This window comes from Phyllopteryx taeniolatus, chromosome 14, assembly GCF_024500385.1.
Source record: "Phyllopteryx taeniolatus isolate TA_2022b chromosome 14, UOR_Ptae_1.2, whole genome shotgun sequence".
Taxonomy (NCBI): Eukaryota; Metazoa; Chordata; class Actinopteri; order Syngnathiformes; family Syngnathidae; genus Phyllopteryx; species Phyllopteryx taeniolatus.
The window spans coordinates 15840191-15858532 of NC_084515.1; the positions used below are offsets into that span (position 1 = coordinate 15840191).

General features: G+C 42.3%; 2 protein-coding genes across 10 annotated transcripts in view; one reads left to right on the forward strand and one right to left on the reverse strand.

Annotated features, from left to right (window-relative positions):
- Positions 1-3042, forward strand: part of sntg1 (syntrophin, gamma 1) — a 38435-nt gene extending 35393 nt beyond the window's left edge. For all 8 annotated transcript variants that reach the window (XM_061796765.1, XM_061796767.1, XM_061796771.1 and 5 more), the window contains 2 exons: positions 594-704; positions 1534-3042. In XM_061796765.1, coding sequence (XP_061652749.1) covers positions 594-704; positions 1534-1719 — 297 coding nt within the window. In that variant the 3' untranslated portion in view covers positions 1720-3042. The remainder of the gene's footprint in view (positions 1-593; positions 705-1533) is intronic.
- A 758-nt stretch (positions 3043-3800) lies between these two features.
- On the reverse strand, positions 3801-18240 carry pcmtd1 (protein-L-isoaspartate (D-aspartate) O-methyltransferase domain containing 1). Of its 2 annotated transcripts, none has more exons than XM_061796772.1 (6): positions 18020-18240; positions 11567-11956; positions 10787-10889; positions 10042-10213; positions 9107-9230; positions 3801-8760 (listed from the first exon to the last, which is right to left on the reverse strand). In XM_061796772.1, the coding sequence occupies exons 2-6, from the start codon at positions 11871-11873 to the stop codon at positions 8366-8368; spliced, it is 1101 nt and encodes a 366-aa protein (XP_061652756.1). In that variant the 5' UTR covers positions 11874-11956; positions 18020-18240; the 3' UTR covers positions 3801-8365. The 2 variants fall into 2 exon arrangements, with proteins under 2 accessions (XP_061652756.1, XP_061652757.1); XM_061796773.1 differs by lacking the exon at positions 18020-18240 and adding an exon at positions 17105-17455.
- Between the last annotated feature and the right edge of the window lie 102 nt (positions 18241-18342).

Consider the following 18342-nt stretch of genomic DNA (forward strand, 5'->3'; position numbering starts at 1 on the left):
GCATTAGCCAAATGTATCTAAATTTTAAAATTCACGGCAACGAGCAGCTTACCATGCCCTTTCATTCTAACACGTTTTACTGCAAATGGTACTCAACCTAACATCCATCCATCGATGTTTTTTAATAGCGCTTGTCCTCGTCCTCAAGGGTCACGGCTAAGTGGAGCCGATCCCAGCTGACTTTGGACGAGAGGCTGGGCAGGCCGTAGACTGGTCACCAGCCAATGGCAAGGCACATACTGCACATACATTGCACCAACTACATTGGAGTAGCATTCAAAACAATGAATACAAAGTGTCAGGTTTGCGATTCTGTTTTGTACATTTCTATGGTGATTTCAGCAGTGCTGTTGTAAACCTCAGAGCTGATTGCAATACTCCGCCTCCAGATGATTACACTAACATAAACAATTAGTGTATGCCTCACACATACATGCATGTTCTTTTCTCTGCTGCTATTATTTGCTCAGTGGCCACAAGAATAAAATAAATACAACACAACAAGCGGTGTCATGCGGAGTCACACATGCATTATTCATGATCCGTTAATAAACAAACAAATGATATGTGCCTTGTGACCTTCTACATTCCAGGCTGTCCTTTGGAGATACAAGTTCTCTCAGCTCAAAGGCTCATCAGATGACGGCAAAAGCAAGATCAAGTTTTTATTCCAAAATCTAGACTCCAAATCTATTGAAGCAAAGGCAAGTAAATCTCCACAAATGGGGTTTTATCGCCGGTGACTTGCTCGAGTAGGCTACATAGTCACGTACCGATATTTTAAACATCTTAACCAATTTTTAAAACGTCAGAGACACCACACATGATGAGGAAATCATCGGCTTGCGTCATTTTGGGCGGGTCGCGGACGGGTAGGAAAAAAACCTTGGTTTATGACGGTACCGACGACATTTACAGACGAGGTTACAGACGAATACGTCTTCAGACGGTATATGAAGGCACGCTCAGTTAGAGCCGTATTTATCGTTTTTTATTAGATTGTTGAATATCACTGGCCTTTAAAGGGTTGTACATACAAATTGTACTGTCATTGTCATGTTCTTCCTCAGTTTCTTGATAAGGTGCTCCAAGGGTCCTGTGACCATGTGTCGTTATATTGAAAAGAAATGTGACATTCGTATGCATTACCTCATCTGGCAACGACACTGCTGTTCCAAACTCTTTCTTGTCATTTTAATTGTAGTGAATTGTAACACACATTATATATACATTCAACACAACCAGTTGCTCCTCTATTTGCGTTGGGCAACAGCGCGAGCTTTCAAATTGGCTATTTTTGCATTTCACCTAACAATCATGTAGTCCATGGCTTGGCCATAAGCAACTGAACATTTGACATATACGATCATCAGCTGTTTGGGGAGGAAAAATCACTCTTAACACACTGCACACCATCGGATAATCACTCAGGATAATCTTTTAGAGACATACGGTAATTTATGCTTTTGCTGACTTAGATCGAGCCGCTTATCGGTATGCGTGTACCCTGATTTATCGATTGGTCTCCTGCAGGAGCTGGAGTTCTCCAACCTGTTTGCGGTACTTCATTGCATTCACGCTTTCTTCGCCGCCAAGGTGGCTTGCCTGGACCCCATGTTTGTGGAGAGCCAGGCCGCGGCGGCCAACGCCGGCATTCCTTCGCTGGCGAGCATCTCGTGCAATTCGCACACTCCCAAGCTGAAATGCAAGAACACTTGACGCAGCGTCTCCGCTTGAGTTGTGACCGTAGCCTCAGACGCTGAATGCGATGGGATGAGAGAGTAAAAAAAAAAAACTGCATAAGAAGACACTTTAGACAAGGAGTTCCTCAGGAAAACCCCTGAAATCTCATATGAAGCCTTTCTGGTCTGAACAAGAAGCTCCTCACAAAAAGACTCCATGGACACCAAGAGTGCATTTGTTTCAACATCTTTTTAAGTGGACTCACTCTATTCTTGCTCCTGGAACATTAATATTGATGTTATGATTGACACATGATGCTACTTTTGTATGAACCTTTATTGAGGATTTAAAACGCTTCCTGTATTTGGGCGGGGACATACACGATATGGACAAAAGTCTCGGGACAAATCCTGGCGTTCATCAATTAGGGATTGCATACTTTGTTGTGACCACATTTGTGAAACCCCTGAGAAAGATTTGCGATGAATTACAAAAAATGGAAAAGATCAGCTCGCATCGTTTCCAGCAAAATAGTAAAATAGTCATGACAGTGTATGCTGCTTGTCGCAGTCTTTTGCAAGGCATCAGGATCATTTCTGGTGAGGATTGTTTTCACAATGGTGCATGGTATGCTGCTGGTTGGGATATTTTCTGTTGAGGGCCTTTTGTAGCAAAACATATGCTCGTCATGACAGTGCATGGTGTGCTGCTCATTATTTCAACATTGCGATAGTTTCTGTTGAGGCCCGTTAAGTCAAGAGAGTGCATGGTAGGCAGCTAATCACTCATTTGTCTTCTATTGATCATTTGTGGGTGTCGTTTGTCCCAATACTTTTGTCCACATCGTGTACATCAAGAGTAGCAAAATGTGAGAGATTGATTACAGAGGTTTGACTTTTGCCCCCTAAAATTTGTATGATAATGTAAATAAACATTGACCTTGAAATGACCTTAAAGAACGATGAGGAAGATTTGGAGGGATTCATTTGAGAAGTACTGTAGGTAGTTAACTCATCGTGTCCTACATTTTTAATTCCCTCTGTGGACCAATTTAGAAAAATAAAATCAGCTATGATGATTTTGTTTGCTTTGTGAGTTTGGAGTCCAGCTTGTAAATATGAAAAATGACATCAGTTGCAGTGAATAAAACAAAAGTAGCGGGATCCGATGGGGGCTGAATGAACGGTCAATGGCAGCAAAAGGAAGTCGGTGTAATGCGTCTTACGAAATAAGTTGGTGGCAGCAATACCCTTCAAACAAAAACAGGACTCATGAGAGAGTTTATTTTATTTTTTTGCAAATGTTTTATTAACAAATTACTGTGTCATGAATCAATAAAGGAGATCTTTTACAACACTGCTCGTTGGTGAACGCTTTCCTTTGTTGGGCCGTAATTTTAGTGACTTCAATACTGTTGTTCACATTACTACATTATTAAATAAATGCCTCCGTCTCCGTCTAGAGCCCGCGCGCCGTGGCAGGGCAGTCACTTAGTGTGTCAAACTCGAGGCCCGGGGGCCAGATCGGGCCCGCCACCTCATTTTATGCGGTCCGCGAAAGCAAATCATAACTTCCACAATTCTTGCTCAAATCTCTATCAAGATTTCAAATTGTCATATGTAATGAATAATAACATTGAGATATTGCAAGAATGATTTTGTTACCATTTTCAATACTTTAGATTGGTCAACATGGGGACTGACCAATAGTATTGATTGTTGAAAAAAATTAACTTGGCCAAATTTAGACACGGGAGGTTTTGGCAAATAATAGGATGATTCATCTTATACTCGTCGGGTCTGCCGCTATTATTCAGTTAGAAAGAAGATGTCAAATGTAATAAGGTAACCCTGCTGACGTCATCAGAGAGGAGTCATGACATGCGGTGACAAATGCATCTGGCGTCCTGGCTTATGTGCACATTTACACTGCGGAGTTGTTCATGCCAGTGTTGCGCTGAAGCTGCAAGGACGTTGAACACATCAAGGGAAAAGTGCGTGCTCTTCTAACTTGAATGCATGAGTGCTCGCTCACATCACCAGTTTAGCATCTTCACCATCTCTTATTCGCTCGACTCCCGGGGCCAAATGCGACGCCGCAGACAAACAGACAGGGGATTGTGATTGTGACCTTTATTCTGGTGCCAAACATCCACAGAGAGAAACAACACATTTTCTTAACGACCTGCACGCCGTCAGTGATGAATCACGCGCGCCACCCTCCGATAAATCGATGAATTTTGGCTCTGCGTCCAGCTAGAAATGACAAAAAAATACTGGCTCTAATCAATGGTTTCACGATACCGTAGAATCTCCAAAGTCGAACAAAAATACGCCTCTGAACTTCAAAGCATCGTCACACGACAGCAGCTCTTGTGAAACGTTACACCACTGACTCCACAAGTCTGTTTTGCTTTTTCTTCTGTCTTTTTTGTGGTACGAGTGTTTTGGAAATGACGCCTGTTGCTCAGTCCATTTTGGGCAGTACAATTCATTCGATATCAATTACATGTTCATAAATTCGCCGATTTATATTTGCGTTTGTTGTGCTCTTGCCGAAATGCCCTAACATGCCACAAGATTGAGCCGAAAGCCTGGCTAAATGGCACGAATTGGTGTCAAAGAAGTATGCTGAGGTGACCCACCTCCAGTGAAACAAGCTTTGGATGTCGGGGAGGGGCTAGGTTTAGTTGGGGTTGTTACAGAAAGTCGTGTGTGTGTGTGTGTGTGTGTACACATGCACTTTGCAGTGTATTTTTTCAAAATCAAAACTGTAAACCTTTTATTTACAAGGGTAATGGTGTCAGATGAGTTTGAAAGGATATTAAAGTGTGTTACACTATTTTATTTTGTGTTTTATTTACAGTTTAAACTATTACTATGGACAATAATAAACCATTTTTAGGGGGTGTCAATTACTTGTTTGTTTTTTTATCGCTATTTTCTGCAGGGCACGGCCCCGATTACATTATCGTTTTACTAGGGAATCAAGGTGTCTTCAGAGAGTATTTTTTTTCCATTTTAGTTTTAATTACATATTAATTGTAGCAGTAGCTATAAAAGGCCATTAAAATTCTTACAATAAAAACGTCACTAGGTGACCTTCCTGTCTCCTCTGTTACGTCACAGTATCCATCCATCCATCCATCCATCCATCCATCCATCCATTTTCTGAGCTGCTTCCCCTCACTTGGGTTGCGGGCGTGCTGAAGCCTCTGCCACCTGTCATCGGACAGGAGGCGGGGTACAATCCAGCCAATCGCAGGGCACATACAAACAAACTCACATTCACACCTACGGGCAATTTAGAGTTGTCCATTAACCTAGCATGCATGTTTTTGGGATGTGGGAGGAAACCGGAGTGCCCGGAGAAAACCCACGCAGGCACGGGGAGAACACGCAAACTCCACACAGGGGCCGGGGATTGAACCCCGCTCCTCAGAACTGTGAGGCAGACGCTCTAACCAGTCGCCCACCGTGCCACGAGGTCACAGTACTGCTCTGCAATTGTAGTAACATTAGTAGCACTACTTGTGTCTCAATGAAGCTCCTCAACTCAGTTCAACCTAGTTCCTTAGCACATAAATGCCACAAGGTGGCGGTAAACCAATACCTTTGCTTTGCCTTGAACCAAAAACCTCAAATAGGTCTTCAACAAATTATGAAGGACAGGAATATGTGAATTTCCCACCGTAACTACGCAAGGTTGCACTGTTCAGCGTTGTTTATTCCAGCAATCGATATAAACACCACTTGGTGACAGTATCACACGTTCCTGTTCCCTTTCCGTTACACGTTTGTTATGCGCCTTCAGAGTGGTTTTTTTCTTTATTTTATTTCTATCATAAATAGCGCATAAGTCAACCAGCGTCCCAGTACGGACTGTGTTGGACTTTGGAGGTTCAGGTATCGCCTTAAATGTGTCCATAATGGGTCATGAGTTTCAAGGGGTGCAATGCAAATACAACTTTTTTTTTTTTTTTTTTTGTAAATCGATGATAAATTATTGCTCACTTTAAAAGCTTTCCAGCGAATGTTGAAAAATGAAACAGTGTGTGGGGGGTTGGGGGGACATCACCTCATCATCACACACAAAGGGAATTTTTTTTCACCCCTCAAAGAATATTTGTCATCAATGAAAATTATATATATTCATCTATTTACCAGACAGCAGTGGAGTTTTGGTGTACAAAGTTGCCAGTGTCAAGTTACAGTACAGCAAGAAGGTGCTACAACAAACCCCAAATGAAACTGTATCGACTATATCCATAGACTTATATTTATATACTTTTCATTTCAGCTTAAAAAAAAAAAAAAAACACTAAATGACATATTCAAAGATGAAGGTAAAAGTCCCGAGTACACGTGGCAAAAATGAAACGTGGAATGTCATCTCCTACATGTGATGTTGGCACTTGAAAAACGCCATTGCTATATAAGATGTGCAGAAAAATCATACTTTTATCAGAACCTTTCATTTCGTTTGACAAGTCTGCAGTAAAAATGATGTCGCCGCCCCAAACCACAATAAGGTGCTTCGTTATACAAAAAGGCTTTGAAATTTGCACTGCTTTCAATACAAAAGCTAAAATCACCTCAGATTAGTCTCAATTGATTGGCGCGACTGAATCAATCAGATTCATCAGATAAGAGTGTTTGCATGCATTAATAACTCCACGGGAGGGTCTTTGCTCCTCCCGCTCCAACAAATACCACATCATGTCAAGTCAGCGCTCCTGTTAGAAAAGGTCGCTTTAAAAGGTGTCCCCGTAGTAAAAAAGGTTATGACACCTCTTAGGTAGAAAATTCCATCAAGTCTCCTCTTATTCATGATCATGACACAATTATTTACTCATAATTAATGTACAGCAGAACCTCCAAAGTGGAAAGTCAAGACTTGCGGGACAATTGGAAGTTTTTTCTCGCAACAAAATCACATGGAAATGTTCTCTGGGTTTGTTTGTTTTTTGTGCCGATCCAACACTGATTAACAGAAAACCAAACTTACTGCCATAATGCTATTGAATGTGAATTGCGCACACTAGTTAATTTCACCTAGCAGATCATAATAGAAAGACGTTTGTTATACACTCGCTGCTGAATTCCAGCATCACTTGAGGACATGAGTCATTTTACTTTTAGTTTCATTACAATTCACATCTCTTTAATGTGACTTAAAACTTTGCCTCAACAGTTAATAATGATAATGGGAATATTTCATTCACCTCTACATTATTTCCAACGACATACTCAATTGTTACCAACTTGATGCCATCATTAACGGCATACTATAATAGGCCACTAGGTGACAGTATTTCCTTGCATACGCCTTGAATTCTGTTTAATGCAATGGTTTTGTTTACACTTGTCAATGTTACTTAAAACATTGCCTGTACAGTTGTTATTATTGTTTTTTTATGACACCAACAGTTTGACCTGATCTCATTTCTAGCCAAGCAAATGGCAACATTACGAAAGCAATCCTTCTAAAAAACTGAACTCCTTTTCCATCTCTATTACTTATTCTCAAGGGTGAGTCGGTTTACTTTTATTCTTATTTGATTCATAGTTAGATACATGTATTTAATACTTTAACACTTGTAAAGAATGTTAATGCTACTTACAACATTGCCTGTACAGTTAGGATTTTTACGACAGCGCCAGTTTTACGCAGCAATGGATAACTTCAATATTACACAATTCCCAATTCCCAAAGATTCGTCAATTTTCTATACCGCTTATCCTCATTAGGTCACGGGTGAGATGGAATTTGGGCAAGAGGTGGGGTACACCTTGGACAGGTCAGCAGTCAATCGCAGGGCATTCTGTATTTAACAGGGGTACCCGTTAACGTTCAATGCTCCAGTCACGCACAGATTGCGGTCCTCTTCTGCATATAGACATCTCCTTGCCAAACTAAGCTTTTAAAGGGCGTGAAAGAAAGCGCTTCGATTGGACAGGGTTGAAATCTGCTGCGGTGATGCGCACACCAGCACAGCTGTCCCGCTTTTAAATGTGGCGTACCAAATTACCAATACCGGGTCTAGCCCACCTCTTCGTAGTTACGCCAAGCGCGCCGCTGGATTTGCGCTAGTCACACAAATAGAGCTCAGAATCTTCAATGTACCCAACATACTGTACCTACTTTTCGGAATGTGGGAGGAAGCCGGAGTACCCATGAAAGTTGACACACGGGGAGGCTGGAGCAGTGATCCGAACCCTGAACCTCAAAATTGTGAGGTAGATGGGCTGTGCTGCATACCTAATTTTAGATTTATTTTACTAACACAGGTGCGTTAATTTAAATAAATGCATTTAATAAGAGTTTTCAATAATGTTAATGCTACTTAAACATTGCCTGTACAGTTACACAGTTTTTTACAATGGTGACAGTTTGACCTGGGAAGGGATTAGTTCACTTCAATGTGAACAATTGTTCCATTGAAAAGGATTTGGAAGTAAACCAGCTTCTCAAAAGGTATTGCGTTCCACTTTGGAGGTTCCAGTGTACACTTAATTTGGCTCATTTTCATCGTGTGTATGTTCTATATACAAAACAAAATCAAAAGGAAAGCAACATATACAAACGAGAATGTCAACATTATTATCCAGTGTGATCTGTGACATCGAGTTCTGCCATCAAGATAGTGTGGAAATAATGCTACATGTGCACCTTAGTTTTGTCACTTCTTCCTGTAGTAGACTAAATATTCCTTGAGGGGCTCGGGCAGGGGCAGAGCCATGATCTGGTCTCTAAGCACGTTGGCCTGCTTGAGGATCTCGATGCTGCCGAGGTCCCGCTCCTCCTTGTCCTCCTCCTCCTCCTCCTCCTCCTCGGCGTCCTTGTGCTCCTCGTCGCCGTGCTCCTCCTCGCTCTCCACCATCTGCGGGATGAGCTGGTTGCCCACGAAGACGTACGTGTTGATACGGCGCCGCCGGCAGTTCCGCCACTTGCGCTTCTGCGACACGCGCCGGGCCTGGCCGCCGTCGTCCTCGCCGCCGCCGCCCGCCAGCTCGCGGAGGGTGCGGCGGATGTAGATGCGGCACAGGTCCTGGAGAGTGCGCACGATCACTGGAGCTGACGACAAGGAGAGGACACACACGCGCACACGTATTTTGTGTTGTTGTTGTAATGGAAACCAGAGCAGGAAGCCACATGTCATCACATAATGTCTCGGTGAAGCAGCATGTGGTTCACTGATCAAGGTTAATATGTAATCGAGGTGGCTCAAAGTTTAGTGAGACAGTAGCTGCCGTGTCCCAATTATGCGGCAAATGAATCCCTCCCTGAATTAGACGCCTTCTTGTAGCACAAGCGTAACAGCGGCTGCCGTTGAAGTAATCACGTACGCTGCATTGCGCGCATCTCCTCGATGCAATTTTCAACTTAAATGGCATCTTTAAAGCGGCTCGGAGGAACTCACGCAACTGGACACTGTCCGGCTTGTCGCCGTCAGCCCTGCTCTGCTGGACCACCGGCGCAAAGGATACGGCCAAGATGTTTTTGCTGTCCCACGTGCACTGGCCCGTCCTGGTGATCTGGGTCAGCTGTGGGGGAAAACACATTTGCACTTTTTGTTTTGAATTATTTCTGACAGGGTTCTCATTTAAATCTGAACTTTTTCTTGTGATATATTTAAAACATTTCACATGCCAACTTCTTTTCCTATAAAGTATGACATTGTATTTTCAGTGTGGCACTCATACGCTCCCTTTTAAACGGGATCGCTTTAGATGAATCTCATGTTGCAATGAAAGTGTTTGTTGTTTTTTGTTTGTTGTTGCGCGCACAAAAAGTCTTGCTTATGTGAGTGATGTATGTGAAAGCTATCAAGATACAATGAAAGCACACACTCTCATCTTGCATGGACGCTAATGTCATATCTAGTCGAGTGGGGAGCAATAATTAGAGAGGTGTTAAAATTGTGGGCAACGTGTCCATTAAAGCTTTATGCCAGATGTCCTCTTCTTCTATTGTAATGGGTCCCGAAAGGAGCGAGTGCAGTTCGTGCAAACTCACCGTTTGAAGAAATTAAAGGATTATGACGGGATAATGCTTTTATTTCCCCAAATGGCGACCCACTCTGTGCCCCAATTGGTTGCAATTCAGACTAAACACCTCCGTCAAATAGGCCCCGTCCCCCAATTAGTCCGTGGGGGCGTTTATCTACTCTTTTCGACAAATAAACACCTCCCTCTGATAAGACACTTCATAAGGGAAGACAATTTGCTGCTCTTGCCTGTCATCATTCCAAAATACAGCAGAAGCGCCTCCTAATTCGCTCCACAATCAGCCATGAAACATTATTGCACGTCACGCTGTCTTTCAGAAGCAGCGTAAAGAGTCTGTGAGGCTCACCTGATCCTCGATTGGCAGCACCAGGATGCCCCCCACTTTGAGTAGTACTTTCATGTAATATTCATGGATTTTCTGCACCCCGGCCCCGCAGTAAATGCGATCATATTGGTGGCTGTCTGTGGAGATTTCCAGGCAATCTCCCAACACAAAGACGGGCTCACAAAACTCAAACCTGCGGGCGGGCGGGGGGGGGGGTGGGGGTGGGGGTGGGGGACATCACATCAGATGGAAACGTACAAAATGAACAAACCCTATTGTTGTGACGCCACAGGTATAGAAACCACGTATAATAGACAAGAACAGAATATAAGATTGAATAACTTACTTTCCACGGAAACAAAACAAAAGAGCAGGCATTCGATCACGTAGACTCGGCTTAAAATGCGGTTTTCATACTGAAATGGCCACGTTTTTGTGTTTTTCACTACAGTTGCTTTGTAGCTGGTTTGTGCTTCCGTTCCAATTGTATGTTCTCTTCTCTTCCCTTGCGATAAACAGAAGCATTGGGCACAGCGATGCGTAACAAATGAAATGGCAAAGTTGTCGAGCCGGCCTGTGCCCAATCTCTGCCAAGTACATCGACTCTATACCAGCACACTCGCTAAAGCTAGGCTGTGGTACTCTGACACGAAAACATTCCACTTTTATTTGTGGAGCGCTATCACGCATGGAAGCTGTAACCTAAACACGTTTCATCTGCAAGATGCTAACGCTAATGTTAGCAGTGCATAAATCCAACACTCACTTATCGAAGCTGTCGCTGGTCTTGATGAAACTGTCCAGTTTGTCCCTGGCGTAGTCGACCACGTCCTTGTGGAGCTCTACACCGTGGTTCACACCAAACGGACCTGCAGGAACGATAACAAGGAACTCAACTTATTTGCCATGTGAAAATGAAAGCTCATTTCACTGTTATTTGTGTAAATATTCCGTTTTGGTTTTGTTACTGTAGTTTCACGTTACAACCTCGATGCGTCCAAACTGCTTCTTCACATAGCAGCAAATTTTGTGACCTTTTTTTTTTTTTTTTTTTTATTCGGAAAAAAAACCCACTATAGTATTTTCTTTGTGCTTCAAATAAAAAAAGAAATGGTAATTTAGGGACATCGCAATAAATGTTTTTTGTTTTTTGTTTTTTGCACCCGAGTCCGAGTCACTTGATTTTGAAGTATCTGATGATACCAAATCCTAATCCGATACCAATGCTTAAAAAAAAAAAAAAAAAAAAAAAAACAGTATTCCAACATACCTTTTTATACAATCACTTCTAGTACAGCAGTGGTTCAAAGCAAGTAAACTAAAAATATTTTTAGAGAACATCAGTGGTGCAGCACAAAATAATAAGATGACATGAATAAACACATTACAAAAAATGTTGCCGTTTTTCTGGATTAATGGGGAATAATGGCATTTTCATATATTTCAATGGGAAAAGATGATTTCAGATACGCGTGTGATCACAGAACAAATGAAAACTCTTAAGTCAAGGCTCGGCTGTATCTTCCACAGTTTGTGCCAAGCTTACCAATGATGAGGCCCACCATGGTGCTCAGGTATCCGGTCCCGCTGCCCAGGTTGAGGAAGGAAAGACCCGGCTGCAGCTTGAGCGCCTCCATCACCTCGGAGTAAATGCACGGTGCCGACAGGTGGATGTTGCCGTGTTTCCACGCCAGGTCTTTGTAAGCGTTGTCCCGGTAGCCGTCCAGATAGTAGTCGCCGCGGTCGATGGCTCGGAAAGCCTGCTCCACTCTCTCTGTGCGAATGTACTGCGCCTCCTTCAGGTTGTCGATCAGGTCGTCGTTGTCCTCCCCCGCGCTCACGGCTCCCCCCATGCCGGCAAAAGCTGGTTTTGGCCCGAAAAGGTTCCCGCTGCTGTGACTCCTTACACAATCATCATCTCCGGGAAGCGAGTGACCTGAAGCACAGCCAAAAAAAAAAAAATGAAAATATTAAAGATGATGATGAGATGAGACACATTTGATGGCAGAGGCAAAAAAAAAAATGATCGCAAATGTATGTTGTCCATCTGTCTAGTACAGTGATTCTCAACTTACGGTATTAGGTCATGGACAGGTAGTAAAAAGTTAAAGGGAAAACCTGCAAGTCATTGACACCTCCCAAAAAGTTTTTCATTCCCTACAGATGTCACAAGATGACAGCAAAGCACTAAATACATCGAAGTGAAACGCTTCAAATCACTTCAACATACTTCCTTGATACCAAGACGGTGCCGAAGCCATGTTATTTTTTTTTAGCCTGAGCACAAAAACACAGAATAAGTGTATTTTACAGTGAATAACGGGGGATATAAAATAAAATAATATAAAATAAACAGCAAATAGGCGAAGGGTGTCAAAGCTATTCTTGACACGGGCCACATTTTAGTTACGGTTTCCATCCAAGGGCCATTGTGATTTTAAAACAATATAATGTTCATTTGACAATTTGAAAATTTTGGTACGGGTCATTTTAGCAAGAATCATTGAAGGTGACGCAAGATTTGCTTTCACGGGCCACGCAAAATGATCTGGGAGGCCAGATCTGGGCCATGGGCCCTGTGTTTGAGACCTGTACAATCGGCGAATTTGCGAGCGTTCACTGTATTAAGTCCATTCCAATGCTCATAAAAGATGCTTTCACATGATTCTGTTTTCTTTACAACCATGGTTCTACCACAGCGCCCGGAGTAAACATCAGCGTGATAGCGTGACGTCACAGTCAGCGCTTTTGATAGGGAAGACGCCTCTCGAACCTCCTCCTCAGCATCGCTCCGTCTGACTCAGCTCATAAATTTACATTCGGGTGCGACTCGATAGCGGGAGGGGAGGCCTATGCAGAGGTCATTTTCCATCCGCAGCGTTGTCATCCATTTTGCTCACCATCGTCGGCCGCATACTGCATTTCAAGTTCCCCCTCCTTCTGCCCACCCTGGTTGGTCATTTTCAGTCACTTCCAGTGCAAAGAAGCAAAAGTAGGTCAGGCGCAATCTTGTACAAATAAAGCGCCTTTGGCCCACTGCAGTACAGTCTTACAGGAGAAAATCCACAAGGGTTTTAATGCACCTGCTACTCTAAGGCTCCAATGCTGGTCCAAGAGACAGATTTTTTATTTTCATATATTGTTCTCCCACCTAGTCACGATTATACCTATTAGCTTTTTTGTTTTATGTAAAAAAAAAAAAAAACAACACATAAAAAACATCACCTATTTGCCCTTTTTAGTGCCAAGGAACTACGTTGACGTGAGGGGAGGCGCTTCCATTAGACAGCCGTATCCCATACAACAGTAGTGCTTTGATACTATCTTGTGCCATCTATTGGCAATTATAGACCTTTTTTTTTTGGGAGGTGGGGGGGGTGCATCAATTACTCACGTTTTGTTTGTATTTGCGGCAGGGCCCGATTCCCATCCCCCACCAATAATCTTATGACATCGCCAATCGGTGTGTTTAGATGAAATGAAACTGGCATTGTCAGGGTATATTCGATCTGTGTTTAAACTGCACCTGCAATTGCAGAGATCAGATACATAGGGGATTATTCCCATGTTTCTCTCTCATCCCTATTGCGGCACTTGCAAGCGCAATATCGAAACTGTCACTTAAACAATGCAGTGTAAAGCCAGCCCGAGATGGTGGAACCATGACACGTCATCTGACAAAATGTCCTCACTTGGTCAGTGTATGGAAACGGAGGACGGATGTGAACCCGGGGTCACGTCTGACGGCGCACACGGACACCACAGTGAATCATGCCGCATGACCGAACTGATCCTTGGGCAACACGAGCTCTTGAAGCAAACTTAACACAACCGCTCAGATCATCTAAAAAGCTTAACTCACAGACTACTACATACTCACATGACTTTTCCTTTTTCTTTTCTTTCTGCGTGTGATGGCAAAAAGGAAATGTGTGATAAACACAGCACATTAAATGGAAATTACCTGTACAGCCACTAAGAGTCCGATTGCCAAGAACATTCTAACCAACAGCTGATTAATTCATTATTCCATACAGAAGTTTATTTAACCAAGCAGATGCTGAAATTATTACAATCTTTGTACACAACATGTATTAATACAAGCAACCCCTATGAAACACCACAATGGTGAAAGTTACAATCATCATTTTTTTGGGACTATCGGGCATTTTCAACAGGTGAGTAGTTTTACTTTCTTTCAGTTTTGGGGTTAAATTCTCTTGACACTTGTACGACTGTTAGAAATGTTAAAATGTTACTGAAAACTACAGATAAAACCGTATGAAAATGTTATAATTAGCTCTCTTTTGATTTGTACAAGAAAAAAATGTTTTGGAATGACGACAATCAAACACACAACAAAAAAATATGTACATAAAGCGCACTCCAATTTTTTTAAATATGAGGTCAGTATCTACAACCTCAATTCCAATGAAGTTGGGACGTTGTGTTAAACATAAATAAAAACATTATACAATGATTTGCAAATCATGTTCAACCTATATTTAATTGAATACACTACAAAGACAAGATACTTCATGTTCAAACTGATAAACTTTATTGTTTTTAGCAAATAATCGTGAACTTGGAATTTGATGGCTGCAACACGTTCCAAAAAAGCTGGGACAGGGTCATGTTTACCACTGTGTTACATCACCTTTTCTTTTAACAACATTCAATAAACGTTTGGGAACTCAGGACACTAATTTGTGAAGATTTGTAGGTGGAGTTCTTTCCCATTCTTGCTTGATGTACAGCTTCAGCTGTTCAACAGTCCCGGGTCTCCGTTGTCGTATTTTACGCTTCATAATGCGTCACACATTTTCAATGGGAGACAGGTCTGGACTGCAGGCAGGCCAGTCTAGTAGCCCCTTTTACTACGAAGCCACGCTGTTGTAACACGTGCGGAATGTGGTTTGGCATTGTCTTGCTGAAATAAGCAGCGGCGTCCATGAAAAAGACGTTGCTTGGATGGCAGCATATGTTTCTCCAAAACCTGTATGTACCTTTCAGCATGAATGGTGCCTTCACAGATGTGTAAGTTACCCATGCCATTGGCACTAACACAGCCCCATACCATCACAGATGCTGTCTTTTGAACTTTGCGTCCATAACAGTCCGGATGGTTCTTTGCCTCTTTGGCCGAGGGGACAGAACGTCCACAATTTCCAAAAACAATTTGAAATGTGGACTCGTCGGACCACAGAACACTTTTCCACTTTGCATCAGTCCATCTTAGATGAGCTTGGGCCCAGAGGAGCCGGCGGCATTTCTGGGTGGTGTTGATAAATGGCTTTTGCTTTGCATAGTAGAGTTTCAAGTTCCACTTACGGATGTACCGCCGAAATGTATTTACTGACATTGGTGTTCTGAAGTGTTCCTGAGCCCATGCGGTGATATCCTTTAGACATTGATGTCGGTTTTTGATGCAGTCCATTTATATATTAATATTCATATATCATTATTAAACAATGCTTATATGTAGACTGGAATATACAACCCACTTTTTTGATACAGTGCCGCCTGAGTGATCGAAGGTCACGGGCATGTGATTTCATGCAGTGATTTCTCCAGATTCTCTGAACCTTTTGATGATATTATGGACCATAGATGATGAAATCCCTAAATTCCTTGCAATTGTACGTTGAGGAACATTGTCCTTAAACTGTTCAACTATTTTCTCATGCACTTCACAAAAAGGTGAACCTCACCCCATCTTCGCTTGTGAGTGACTGAGCAATTCAGGGAAGCCCAATCATGGCACCCACCTGTTCCCAATGAGCCTGTTCACCTGTGGAATGTTCCAAACAGGTGTTTGATGAGCATTCCTCAACTTTCTCAGTCTTTTTTACCACTTGCCCCAGCCTTTTTGGAACATGTTGCACCCATAAAATACTAAGTTAATGATTATTTGCTAAAAACAATAAAGTTTATCAGTTTGAACATTAAATATCTTGTCTTTGTAGTGTAGTCAATTAAATATAGGTTGAACGTGATTTGCAAATCATTGTATTCTGTTTTTATTTATATTTAACACAACGTCGCAATTTCATTGGAATTGGGCTTATATAACAGGTTTCTCAACATGATCACTATTGTATGACATGCACAAAAATCTATTAAGGTTGTCGATACACTGATAGACGAACCAAATATTTTTTTATTTGATCACATATTCTAATTTGATCCACACAAACTGCACTAAAACACACTGTCTCCATTCTTTGGTTTACATTTTTCAGGATTAATGGCATCACAACATTGGTACACAGCACAGAAGACTACTTGTCGCCCGCATTGTCCTGCTTCCAGCCAGGTGCAAAACTTTATATTGCAGGAAACGAGCGCTCTGTGAAACAACTTCAGCATTAAAAAAAAGGCTCCAAATAAAATATATATTCTGGATACTTCGCCTTTTGCAGAGCAAAAACACTAAAAATGGGAATAGCTCAAGAGGATTCCCCTTTTAATTCATGAATGAACCAAATTGCCCTTTATTTAGCAATTTAGCATGCAAACAGGTGCTGTTTGTGCAGTGTGTTTGCTGTTATTTGTGCACTTCCGCTGTGAACACACCTTTAGAGATCACATTACGTGCGTCTTAACCTCAGAGCAGTACAGACCTGTTTGTTTATTTTTAATTTCCATTTGAGCCCTTCTAACAGCTCTTTAATTTAGTTTAAGCATGCGTGTGCGTCAATGTGGAAATTTCAATTTCAATTCAAGTTTCCATTAGAACTGGTAATGTACACCTACATAAATAAAATGCAGTTTACATATATGCAATCCATTTTGACAAGAAATGTTTGGGGGATTTAAGGTTTGCTTTATTTTTTTTGTCAATGTGTTCATCAAGTTTATGTTTCTATGGTTACTAGATGTTCCTGGTTCCAATTGAGGGACGCGGATGGTCACTTGCCGTTGCCGTAGCAACAGCCGCCTTTCAGCCAATACGTAACAAAAAAATAAACTATTTTTATTGGGCTAAATGTGGCGTAGAAGCTATGCAGATGTTGTAATGGCGCTGGTAAACTGTTTTCTTTGATGCTGTCAAAAGTTTTTGTTGAGTAAAATGTACGATCACCTGGTGTTCCGGGTAATGGTTGAGTGACACCTTCCTCAGCCTATCAGCGTGTCGGGTTAGTCACGTGGTGAAGTTGCCACGGAGACAACAGCCTCTCAGCCAATGGGATCGCGCCCAGGTTTGTTCCACAACGGGTTTGACGACGAAGCCAAAACAACAACAAGAAGCATTCTTCACCTTCGCACCATGTCGGCCACAGAACGCTTATGAATCACGGCTGTTGCTTTTTCTTCAGCCACATGTGTGCCGAGCCAGCCGTCGCTTGCACAAACTGACACAACAAAAGCGGCGTGTCTTGCATTTTACATGCGTCTTTTGTTCCCAGTTTGAGCACAAACGCAGCATTCACTGCCAGTTTTCTACAATGCGATTACCCCCCCCCCCCCCCACCACCCCCAACCCAAAAAAAATAATGAAAAATATAAAAATTAAGCGGCGATTTATTAGGTCAGCAGGTTCGTAAATATCAACGTCAACCACAACGCATTTAACAATAATTATTTACATAACAACAAACCGTTATGTAACTCAGCTGATGTTTGTTGTTGTTTTTGTTTTGTTTTAGCCAGCGACAAAACAAGGAAGTAGTGACATTTAAAGATGGCAAACCTGGAGTTAAATGGAAAGAATTACGGAGTAGCAAGCGAGCTAACGCTAGCTCGCAGGGCCTGAGTGCGCCATCACACACACACACACACACACACACACACACACACACAAACAAACCACAACAGACAAAAAGCAGCTTTAGCGGATGCCCCCCTTTTTTTTTTTTTTTTTTTTTTTTTTTTTAAATATACTTTTGGACTTTACAGCCATAAATAACACATCTCACATCCGCAAAACGCCGAGCTAAGCCACTTTGCACTTGAGCGCGAGGGAACCTGTTAGCTTGTAAACAAACGGCATACTCACAACAACGCCGTGTCGCATTTAGTCACTGCTCGTCTCCGGGTGCAATGCGGCGCTTGGTGGCCATTTGCAGCTGAGGGGTAAAGACGAATGTTGTTATTTTGCGGGCGTTCGAAGCCAAGCGGGGCTCCCCGAGGGCAAAAAAGTGGAAGGGAGCGAGTGGTTGGAAAGAACAGCTGAGTGGAGAGGATGTAAACACAGCACGTCACGTGGCCCGGACGCGTCCACAGAGAGCCACGCACTCTTGATATTTTGCATCATATTTACATCATTTATACATCGATCTTTTCTCATACATGATCGATCTGATTCGGCGATTCCCATGG